The sequence below is a fragment of the Carcharodon carcharias genome, chromosome 16 (assembly GCF_017639515.1).
Source record: "Carcharodon carcharias isolate sCarCar2 chromosome 16, sCarCar2.pri, whole genome shotgun sequence".
NCBI classification, from domain to species: Eukaryota; Metazoa; Chordata; class Chondrichthyes; order Lamniformes; family Lamnidae; genus Carcharodon; species Carcharodon carcharias.
The window spans coordinates 7,953,679-7,966,470 of NC_054482.1; the positions used below are offsets into that span (position 1 = coordinate 7,953,679).

General features: G+C 41.4%; 1 protein-coding gene across 1 annotated transcript in view; it reads right to left on the reverse strand.

Moving 5' to 3' along the window:
- Positions 1 to 12,792, reverse strand: part of LOC121289375 (adhesion G-protein coupled receptor D2-like) — a 275,259-nt gene that overhangs the window by 121,961 nt on the left and 140,506 nt on the right. Inside the window, exon 17 of the mRNA XM_041208753.1 lies at positions 8,451 to 8,504. Coding sequence (XP_041064687.1) covers positions 8,451 to 8,504 — 54 coding nt within the window. The remainder of the gene's footprint in view (positions 1 to 8,450; positions 8,505 to 12,792) is intronic.

The window sequence follows — 12,792 nt, forward strand, 5'->3', positions numbered from 1 at the left end:
TGGTTGAAAGGGATAGCTCTTAATGTCACACAGTAGCCAGCCTATGATCTAATGGCCTGCTCAGAAGAAAGGCAACAGAGAGAATTCACACAGGATGAATGAAATGTGACTGCAGCAGAACACCAGGCACTGCCCCACATGATGGGCTGACTGTGGTTACAAACAAGCTGGACACTGAGGGAGTGGAAACTCTTTCCATTGAGACAGAAGAGCATGCAAGAAAATATAGATGCAGTTTACGGCATCTTGGACCTGGGGGAATCTTACAATGTGGGACAGCCTGACACTCTCTCGTTCCGGCTCTCCAATGAGATTTAAACTGAGGTCGCATCTGCCCGCTCAAGTGGATCGAAAAGACCCCATGTCACTATCTAAAGAACAGCGGGGAAGTTATCACCGGTGTCCTGGCCAATCTTTATTCCTCAATAAACTTCACAAAAAACAGATTATCTGGTCATTATCACATTGCTGTTTGTGAAAGTTGGCTGTGCTTCCTACATTACAACAGTGACTACACTTCAAAAAAAAGTACTTCTTTGGCTGTAAGGCAAGCCTTTCATTTCTTCTTTTTCTGCTTCAATCTGTTCTTGGTTTGGGGGGGGTGCGGGGTGGTGTTGATGCTCCTCCTGGGATAAAGAGCTGTGGTGACTTCCCCCATAGAGCAACACGCAGCAAACTGGGATATATCACTGATGCAGCTTGGAATGAGCCTGTGGTGTAAAAGTCAAGTGACTTTGACAATCAAGGGCAGTTTGGAGTTCCAACCGTGGCTGCAGGAAGTGACATCGCTCAATGACAGGCTCCTTGGTGAAGCACAGGCCTCTCACACACTGCTCCTCAGTGACATTCAGTTATTAGAAACATTCTCTCAAGGCCCACTATGGATTTGGTCACCTGTGCAGTGACCATTTCCTCTCTTCTCCTCCCAGCTGCTCCTGCACTCTCCTATCTTCTCCACTGCTCCCCTTCTCCTCTAGAAGACCTACCAGGCCACACATGACTGCAAAGCACACCGTACTTGTCCGGCAACAACAGAAGCCTGTTCCCAGAAGTCAGAATTCAGTGGTGGAATGCAGAAAATAGCCACAAGTAAGGCCCAGAAGTTAGCCAGCAGCCTATGAGGACAAACCAGCAATTAACCTGCAGGAAGCAGATGAGCCCTTTAAAAATATTGCCGCAGGGTCTTTCCTGCCTGGTAGTTGCCACAACGTGCTGGGCAAGTTATTCACACGGTGAGTTAAGCTCCTGTTTCACGGCAAATGTGCTTTGGTCATCATGGCGTTGGCAAGATGAACAAAAATGACAATGGTTACTGAAACTTTGTGCCCCAGCACAGACTTTGTGTCACCAACATCTTCTTCCAGATACTGGTGTAAGGTGTCATGGTGCCATCCGAGATCCAGCCATTGCCACTAACTTGACCTGATAATCACCAGAAGACACGATCTGTCCGATGTTCTGCAAACCTGCACCTATCACGGCGCTGATTGTAACAATGATCACTTGTCTGTCAGTAGCTGGGCAAAGGTGCAACCACGAAAAATACTCAAACCCAAAAACAATGCTATGCCAAGTAGCAACGTTCCATGCACAGGGGATGATGACAAATGTCATAAGTTCTAAGAATTACTTGGGCACCTGAAGGCTCACCAGGTAATGCTGCTAAGCATGGAAGTCTCTGCCATCATTCGTCTATGAAGCTACAGTAACCACCTTTGGCAAAAAAGAAACAGGAACAAAGATTGGTTCGAGGCCTACCTTGCAGAAATGACTTCTGTCATTGAAGTGAAGAGTGCAGATCAGCTGGCTTACAACCTGTGTCCTAACCCTGAAGCATGTGACAATCATACACCAACCAAGGCAATTGTGCAGAAGACATGCCAACAAGTACTGGGTTAATCTAAGCAAAGAAATGCAATCTTGCTAGTGACAATGGTAACCTTTGCGCTATGATGATATCAAAAGAGCATTTGGCTCAACCATCACCAAAGTTGCTCCTTTGAAATCCACAAATGGGGACATATTCACTAACAGGAACAAGCAAATCACCTGCTGGATAGAGCAGTACTCGGAGCTATACTCACGTGAGACTGATATCTCTCTGCCTGTGCTTGATGATCCTCTGCAGCTACCTGTCATGTATGTGCTTGATGAGGAACCCTCATTACTTGAGCTTGAAAAGGCCTTTGGCTTTCTATAACAAGAAAGTACCTGGAAAGGACGGAATTCCAGCAGAGCTATTCAAGTATGGGAAGACCCACCGGCTAATATACCTCCAGGGCATTCTCCTCCTCTGCTGCAGAGAAGGTTCTGTCCCATGAATGTGTGTGATATGCAAACATCATCAAGAACAAAGTCAATTGAAGAAATTGCAACAATTACCAGGGCATCTAACTCCTCAGCGTCACTGTGAAGGCTTTTGCCAGACTCATTCTAATGAGGCCCCATTGTCCAGACAACAGAAAATACCCAGAGGCAGAATGTGGCTTCAGTGCAAGCAGGTCCAATATAGGCATGATCTTCTCCCTATGTCCAGTTCAAGAGAGGTGCAGAGATCAACAAACACCACTCTGTTTTGGTGGATCTTACAATAGCATTTGACAACATGAGCAGGATGGGCCTCTACAGGATGTTAGAGGAAATTGGTCAGTGTTTCAAGCTTCCCAGTCTCAAACAGTCCTTCCACTATAACTTGCATGGCACCATTCAGTTCAACAGCTCCACTACTGACAATTTTGTGATCAATAATGTGGTGAAACAGAGCTGTGTCTTAGCCCCTACTCTGTTTGGCACTTTTTTCCCTGTCATCCTGATCTATGCTTTCCCCGCTGACATGGAAGGAGTGCACTTCCACACTTGATCAGGCAGGAACTCCTCAGCCTACCAAGACTGAAGGCCAAGACAAAAATGTGGCATGTCCTGATCAGAGAACTTCTGTTTGCTGATGATGCTGCACTAGTTGCTAAGACAGAAGATCAGCTCCAAAGGCTCATGGATCGTCTGTCTCGTGCTTGTGTCACGTTCTCCCTCACATCAAGTAAACTGGTTATAAGACAGGGTGTTATGTCTCCACCTATGATCAGACTCCACAACACACCACTGAAACAGTCAGCAAATTCTGCTACCTTAAGTCTACAGTGAAAGACAACCTGTCTCTTGATGAAGAGCTCAGCACATGCATTGGAAAACCAACTTTAGCCAACCAACGAAGCGGACAAGGGTGAACAATTAACTGACTTGGGGCACCAAGATACTCATCTATAAGGCCTATATCCTTAGCACATTGTGGTATAGCAGCAAAGCCTGGGCAGCTTATATCTACCAAGGAAAAAAGGCTCAAAAATGTCCATCTCCAGTGTCCAGGACATATCCTCAGCAATCATGTGGAAAGACAAAGTCACCAATGAAGCAGTCCTTTCTGGGGCAAACATGCCAAGCGCTATTTAAACAAGGAAGGCTTCGTTTGCTTGGCATGTGCACAGCTTGGAAGATGGCATCATCCCCAAGGATGTGCGAGACAGGGAGGTAGCCCATGCCAAGAGACCAGCAGGGTGCCCAAAGCTCCGATTTAAGGATACTATTGGAAGAGACGTGAAAGCCCTCAACATCAATCGCAACAATTGGGAAACTCTCGCTGACGATCAATGCAAATGGCAACACCAGCTGCGGGCAGGAATTCACCACCATGAGGTTTCAGAATCTCCAAAGCAGACACCAGTCCTGAAAACAAAGTGCTGAGCTCTTCATCAAGAGACAGGTTGTCTTTCACTGTACACTTAAGGTAGCAGAATTTGCTGACTGTTTCAGTGGTGTGTTGTGGAGTCTGATCATAGGTGGAGACATAACACCCTGTCTTATAACCAGTTTACTTGATGTGAGGGAGAACGTGACACAAGCACGAGACAGACGATCCATGAGCCTTTGGAGCTGATCTTCTGTCTTAGCAACTAGTGCAGCATCATCAGCAAACAGAAGTTCTCTGATCAGGACATGCAGCAGAGGTCATCCTGCACCACCAGCAAAGGACAGCCCCGTGTGTGGCACTTGTAGCAGACTTTGACTTTTCCAGAGTCGGTTTGTTCGGCCATCAAGAGAAGTATAGAAAATGATCTCAACCGACCTCACCAAATTTCTGAGGCAGTACTCCCATTATCTCTCGCAGATGGAAAGCTCTCAATCGAGTCAAGCTCTGAGGCAGACCAATTCCAGAATAGTTATTTGCAACAGCATAGGGCCCTTATTTAAATATTAAAATGAGGCTTTTTAACATATGCAGCACACTCTGGACATCCATTGAGCAGCGCAATCCAATATGACAAACAGTCAAACAAGCACACTTCTGGAGTAGAATGACCATCAGCATGTCACCCACTACATAAGGCCTATAGGCACCCATTTTACACGCAGTGCAGCCAAATGTTTAGGCAGCATCTCCAATGAAAAGGGAAGAGCTGGGCAGTAGGAGTATTTTTTTTTTAAAAAAAAGGACTACCTTCCTTCCAGCCCCTTCAAAACATGGAAAATCACTTTGTGTTACCAACAGTATGTCAGCAGCCTAAATATATTGCAGACTGATCATTTTTTACAAGTCACAATCTTTGTAGTGTCAACCTGTCAGAGGTCAAAGGGGAAAACATGCAAGATTCCCAAATCAATCTGGCTGTAGAAACTGTCTCATTTCATTTCAAATTACCTGCTGTGCCTGCAGTCTGGGACAAACTGCCTGTTCTCATAAAGCATGACAACTTGGGTCGAGCTAATGTGATCATTCATAATGGACAAGTCATGCGGTAGCTCCTATTAACTATTTTTAAACCAGTTCACTGAGGTACGTGATCTCTGCCAGAAGCACAAAACATAAATACACTGTTGACAGGTTAATGCCAAAGGACAATGCTAAAGGGATTTGAAACTTTGTAGCTTTATAACAAAGTTGGCTCTATTTTCCCTGGCCCTCTCACACAGAAAGTGATTCAGTGGAATACATACATTGATTTTAACTTTAATTTGGAATACTAACTATGTGCATTTTTAGAGTGAAATATCTGTTCTATCCATATTCCTTTACTTCTTCCAGGAAACCACAAACTGATTGATTGTTCAACTCATCTAACTTCATTTATTATACCGAGACTCAGATTCCATGCAATCACCAATTTTTGCTGTTTGAAAGACTGCTGGAAACTTCCTGGCACAAGAACTTAAAACCAATACTTGCATAGCAGTGAGATTGAAATTAAGCATTTGCTTTGTTTCAGAACAAGGCCTCTTTCAAAATAGGTAACATAACTCAGATTAATATGCTAATTACATTATTATATTTTGATTATATCTTCTCAACAGTTAACACATCTTGCACTTAAGAGCCAGGATTTTACGATTGCAATGATGGTGAAACTGCCAGTGGTAACCTCATTGCTCTGTGAAACTGATGGTAACTTCTGGAATCTATACATGTGCAGTTAAACATGGGAATCCAGGAGTTGCTGTCAGTGATTCCCTGCTCCTCTACATGATGCAGTGTTAAGTCCTCGCAGATGAAAATATTAGAAAACACTTCACTTGATGTGAACTTCCACTTTTTCTGCATGCTGAAAAAATCTTGAAAAAGCTACATCTTGTTTTAAGCAGCATGCTAAGTCATAATTACTTATGAACAACCTCTCTGGCTCTGAAAAGCTATATTTTATATTTGTGAAATATAAAAAAATTCTCCATTATGAAGAAATTCTACAGATTTTAAAAATAATAAATTATTTTAAATGTGTTTAAGACCATCAGATGTAGGAGCAGAAGTAGGCCATTCAGCCCATCAAGTCTGCTCCAGTATTCAATGAGATCCTGGCTGATCTGATAATCCCCAACTCCACTTTCCTGCCTTTTCCCCATAACCGTTGATTCCCTTACTGATTAAAATCTGTCTATCTCAGCCTTTAATATACCTAATGACCCAGCCTCTACAGCCCTCTGTGGTAAAGAATTCCACAGATTAACTGCCCTCTGAGAAAATAAATTCCTCTTCAATCCCGGTCTTAAATGGGCGACCCCTTACTCTGAGATTATGACCTCTAGTCCTAGATTCTCCCACAAGGAAAAACAACCTCTCAGCACTTACCCTGTCAAGTTCCCTAAGAATCTTACGTGTTTCAATAAGATCGTCTCTCATTCTTCCATATAACAATGAGTATAGGCCCAACCTCTCCTCATAAGAAAATCCCTCTGTTTTCTATTAGTTAGCCAATCCTCTGTTTGCTAATATATTACCCCCAACACCATAGGCTCTTATCTTATTAAGTAGCCTTGTGTGTGGTACCTTATCAAACACCTTTTGGAAATCCAAATATATTACATCTACTGGTTCCTCTCTATCTATCCTGCTTGTTACCTCCTCAAAGAATTCTAATAAATTTGTAAGGCATAATTTCCCCTTCATGGAGCCATGCTGACTCTGCTTGATTATATTATGCATTTCTAAATGCTCTGCTATTAGACACTTTATAATAGACTCTAACATTTTCCCAATAACAGATGTTAAGCTAATTGGCCTATAGTTACCTGTTTTTTTGTCTCCCTCCCTTTTTGAATAAGGGTGTTACATTTATCATTATTCAATTTTGACCCTTGATCCCATGTGTATGACCCAATCTTTATTTTACTCCCCATCTGCCTGCTCCATGATACTATTTCAAACATGAGCAGGGGTTGTCGCTGGTGTTCTGGTTAATGTTTATCCCTCAATCAACATAATGAAAAACAGATTATCTGGTCATTATCGCATTGCTGGTTGTAGGAGTTTGCAGTATGCAAATTAGCTGCTGAATTTCCTACATTGCAGCAGTGATTACACTTCAAAATGTACTTCATTATCTGTTAAGTGCTTTGAGACATCCGGTGGTTATGAAAAGCACTATTATAAATGTAAATCTATCTTTCTTTGTAACATGATTAAAAAGTGAAAGATGATTGGTGCTATTTAATTACTGCTTTGCTGTCTGTGAATATTCTTCAATGTGACTGGTTGCTTAAACTGCTTGTTGACATCACTATTGTTAGACACCAGAGACCCCCCTTATGCTGATACCAGAATTAAATTAATGTTGGGAAAAGTGAAATCCATGCTGCAGCAATTGTTAGATCCTTGTTGGCAGCTTGCTTTGAGGTCAGCAGTGAGCACCGTCATTTAACCACTGACCACAAACTAATTTGGAATTTGCCTGAAAATTTCTCTCCGTCTCCCTATTTGCTTTTGTTGTACAATCTTCTAATTCTGTCTTTTTTTGTTTCTCTCCTGATCTGTCCCTCTTCAAGTCACAATTCTCTTTCCAAACATCTTTTCTCTTCTTTCAAAGGATTGATTTCAATGTTTAAGGATTAGGCAAAAACAGGAGGTGACTGATGTTTTCACTGCAGCCTTGGTGGTATCAATGCTGAGAATTCTCAGATCAGGTGCAGGATTCCCTGGCTCTGTAACATATCTCAGCCTCAGAAGAGCAATTCATCCTCTCCCAGAGAGTCAATTTAATATACTAGCCATCTTGAAGTCATTATAAGAAAGATTGTCAGTTTAGGAGTTTAGTTTTCCTTGGTGCACTATGTTACTAGTTAACAAATTCCCATCTAGTTTCACTTTTTGTTATTTTAGCACTTCAGTTAGCCTTTTCATTGGGAATGTGTTAGCTAGTATGCCAAAAAAAGTAAATATAGGATATTAAAACCCATATGATGGCAACTTAGGGGAAGTTGGCCCAAATGCAAGCAGGCAGTCATCGCATCAATCTGAGCTGGACTGGAGTTCAGGTGCTTACAGACTTTCAAACTCTGCAAGGACTCAGAACATGGGTGATGGGTCCATCTGTTATATACCTGTTAAACACCTCACAACATGGGTGACAGGCTGGCGGCCTGTTATATACCCCTCAACATGGATCAACAGATTGGCTGCCTGTCATACACCCTACAACATAGGGCAAGAGATCCACTGCTTATTATACGACCCACAAAACGTGAGCGACAGATCTGCCGATGGTTATTCATGGCTTGATTTTCCCCTTTACTGAAGTCACTGGGAAAGAAAAAACTGGTATCGTGTACGGTGATGTACAGTCAATGCATCATTGCCCATTTTTAAACCCTGAAGTTGAATTTTACCCTCAATGCTTAATTCATTGCAACAACCAACTAATACACTTCACTGATAATTCAATATTCATTTTGTATTTAATCAATTCAGCTGTAGTGCAGCAACTTAAAGTGCATTGCTAACTCTTTTCAAAACTTTGTAAGACAGCAGTTATAATCATGTCAAAGTTATTCCCTGTGCTACATATATTTCATTACTAAAATGTATTTATAACAAATAAAAATGTATTCAAATATCTAAACACTTATTATGCACAACAGCTAAGATAATAACTTAAAAAAGGCTATTTAATAAAGAACATTTTACTTACTGAAAAATTCAAAGCTTTTCTTCTTTCTTTAAGTCTTTTGATTGTACTCCTTATCTGAAAAACAATAAACAGGATCATGCTTAAAAGAATAATACAGGTCTCTGAAATATGGTAGCTCTTTGGTTAAACTACAACACCTCAACCACACTTATCACCAGACAAGGCTCAAGTAAAGCAGGTGAAAGGGGAAATAAAATTTGATATTTGGGAATTCCGGTGATTCTGTTGGAGCATTCTTCACGATCGCCAAAACAAATAATAATATTTCATTACTTTGCTAAAGGCCTGTTCTTTATGTTGGGTAGAATTTAATGCTCCTCCAGAGGTGGTGGGGGCCATATAATGGGGCGAGAAGATACAGGATAGAGAGCATCATTGCCTTCATGCCTCCCCCTGATTAAGTCCAGGGCAGAAGTGTTGAGGACAGCCTACTCACCAGAGGGTGGGGGGGGTGAAGGCCAACTGAGGTCCTTAAGTGGCCAATAAAGAACCTCATCCTACCTCCACTGGTATTTAGGCAGCGGTGGGTAGGGACCACCCCATAAGGGAAAACCATCAGGTAAATTCTGGCAGGTATGCATGCTGCCTGGTAGTGGTGAGGGGGGACTATGGGGAACCTTCTTCTCAGGTGTCCTGAGCTCAATGGAGCTCATTTGCAGAAACGGAGCAGAAGTCACCTCCTGCCTTTGACAATGACCTCCCTCTCTTCCCTAGCCAGGCCTCCCTGACTAGCCCCTGAAATTTTGCCCCACTCACCTTGGTCCATGGGCTCTTGTGATGATAATTAGCCTCGGGCCTTCTGCAATAGCGCCAGTAGCCACTGCGCCCAGTGATACTGCTGGCACTGGCAGGTTGTTGGTCTCTGATTGGTCAGCAGCTCTCAGAGGTGGGGCCAACACCAAGATGTCCAGCAGGAAATTGGCTCCAGTGGAACTGGGAAACCCAATGGCAGCCAGTGGGCTGCCTAATTGGGGCTTAATCCCAATGGGGCTCAAAGAAATGGTCACAGCCTGGTTGCCAGCAGCTCTCCAAGCAGTAGACAGGCCCACTGACCTGGCCATTAAATTCTGTCCAAAATTTTATATTTGGGAACTCCTGGGATGCTGTCAGAGCATTCGTTCACAATTGCCAAAGCAAATAATAATCTACTATTTTCATAACAGCCTGTTCTTTAGGTTGCGTCATTTGTTGCCAATATATTTCAGAATGTATTAGCCTGGGCCTGCTGCACCTGAATGGATAGGGCCCTTAGCTCTGCGCACTGTAGGTGGGAATTTCTCTTTGCAGAATTCCACTCTCCAGAAGGGCTCCTAGTTGGAGTTCATCTCCAATGGGCCACAGAGGAGTGCGCTCCCTTTTTCCCAGCCCAAGAGTTATTAACATACAGACTCTCGACCTCCAACATGGAGTTACACTAATCCGGGGGCCTGCTGCTATGGGGGAAAGAAGCAGCTGCAAATATGCCAAAGGAAAAAACACAGCACTGTTCATATGATAATTTTACATTTTCTTTGTAGGGTCTGCTCATTGCCATGTCCAACAAACGCTTCCCTCAATCCTCCACCAATGTCTCAACACTGGATGCCAAGGCCTAACTAATGGCACCCAATGTCCAGCATGCAAAGGAGACAATAGGTGGGAATGCAGTAGAAGCTCTGGTTGCTTCATTTGAATGAAGAGTAGATGTGCCTGCACAATGGGGCTAATCCGCATTAAGCATAGGAAGAGCTGAAAAAGTGTGTTTCCCTTAGAGCTCCCTTCCCAAAACAGAACAAAAAAGCAGGCAGGAGGCAGAAAATCTACACTGGTGTATCGTAAATTACTCTACAGTAGAATGAACAACAAATCCTTTCATCCTTAAACTGTAACAGAGAACCTAGTGAAATCTTATTGAGCAATATATGAAGATAATGAAATATGGCTAAGGAGTATAATCTTTACTCAGATTATTTCCATCACAGAAAAAAATTGATTTAAAAACATGAGTTCATTTTCAAGAGGCACAATTGTTTTGAAATTGTTTTCTTTTCAGTGTTTTTTCCAGTATTTGGGTTGGTGCATAAGAGTTTTCTTTATTAGAATGGAAATTAATATCTGATGAGAATATTTTCTGTGCTTTTCACCAACTAATGGCAGTTAGAAAATGTTTTATAAATCTGTGGATTTTCTGCTTACTCACAGTTGAATATTTTTATTCTAACCTTTAAATATTTTTATTCTAAGGGGCTCTGGAAATGACCATTGGGTTACTGTGAAAGGCTTTAATTGAATTTTCTTTTAAATCCTCACTGTTACATAGGATTGAATTTGACAAGCGTAAATATAGCCATATAATTTTACACCTGATAGGTAACTAATTTTAATCCTTAATAACTTAGACACCAACCAGAAACAGAATGTTAAAACAGCACAGAGAAGTAGCACTCGTTAAAAAATACAGACCAGCCCAACAAAGATTCTTGGTCCCTGCAACAGTTCAACACTGTGATTTACATATAATGGCAGGTTATTTGTTAAAATGAGGATTGTCATCTAAAGATACCACTGCCAACTTAATTAAAATGCATGAGAAATGTGTTACACTGTCACAGAATGCAACAAGTAATGGACCTTGCAATAAGGTATGTAAATAAATAGTCATTTGGTTGTACAAAACTTAAAGTATTGCTGAAATAAAGAGGCGTGCTGTCGAAGCTTTTCATCTTGCACTCATCAGGACAACTCACAAGATTACCAATAGCAGAGGGAACAAGCATTCATTTGCCAACCAGTCAGCACTCTCTTCTCATGCAGTATAAATTGTTGTTCCCTTTATTGTTGGTAATCTTGTGACCTGTCCTGATGAGTGCAAGATGAAAAGCTTAGACAGCACGTCTCTTTTGTCAGCAATACTCAAATTAGGTATGTGTGAAATAGTATTTGGAGAGCACCGCCCTATATTTCCATTCACATTGCGTGGTGCCAGACTGTGGTAACAAAGAAGATTTTGCATTTGAGCCACATCAAAAAGAGGAAAAGCACTTGCAAAAACCAAAAGAAATTTTACCACATGAAACTATCAGCAAACTAACTTTGTTTCTAAAAAGAAAACAACTTAGACACAATTAAAAACCGTCTGAGAAATTCTGAATAATAACAAATGGCCAGTATTCATTTATAGAATTACTGATACATTCATTTTCACAAAAGTAAATGTATCCTTAAAATTCTTGCTATGCTCTTCAGTTTATTGAGTGTGTCCCCCAACCCAACAAAAAAAGGCTTTCGTTTCTCACAGAAAATCCAGAGCAATTTTTCATGTTAATGTAAAATAGATAGTTAGTTGTTTTGCTGAGTTTTTCTAGCACTTTGTTCTTATTTCAAATCTCCAGCATCCACATTATTTTGCTTTTATATTAGATTATTAATTGTGTCTGTCCATGTAATCAAAATAATCAAATATCAGTTTTAATAACTGAACAATATGTAATGCAATGCAGAAATACCCTTTATCAGATTTGTTTTAAAAGTGATGGTGTAGATGATGAAATTGCAGATCATGTACATAAGCCGGGGAAGGGAGAAGGGATGAGTTTTATCCACTGATCCAATCAGTAATCATTCATTCCTAATGTTCATCATGAAAACTAACACTCAATGCTATACCACAGATGCGAAATGGTTTTTAAAACGGTAGAATTAGAAATCATAAATAAAAACAGCCACCCGTGTCAGGGGTAAAAAAAAAACTGAAAGTGACACATAGGCTGTGAAAACAGAGGAGATGGCTGCTTTGGGTTTTAAGTGATCCATGTGTCAGACATAGCTCACAGAGGCACTCAATTTGTATGGCTTGTGTACTCGAATATTGACACAAGGCTGGAAGTTGTAGCTGAACAGATTGAAGTTGCATGCACCCAGTTGAAGGCTTGCCAGCGGTTAATGAACAGGAACAATAGGCTGTGCACATGTAGGTTATCTACTAGAGATACAGTTTATAATACAGTGTATCCTTGTGATGCTGTACCTGTCTGAGTTTGCAAAAGCAATTTATTCCACATCCATCTCACTTACCTTGTTGTCCAGAATGTATTGCATTCCTTGAAAAAAACCTAGTTATTTTGTTTTATTTTGTGCCCAGTGTGTTTTTATACATGGCCATTTTACTCTCCAGGGTAGAGAGAGAGGAGGCAGACACTTACTTGCGGGCTGCTAAACCAATATGATTTCATGTTTCCGATGGCTGGCATTCTAGAGTCAAGGGAGATTCCCCCTTGCCTTGGCAGCCACAGTGTGTAATCCTTTTTGAATCGGGACAATTTACATGCATCGCAGGATGTTAAAGCTCAGATAACCAGATCGT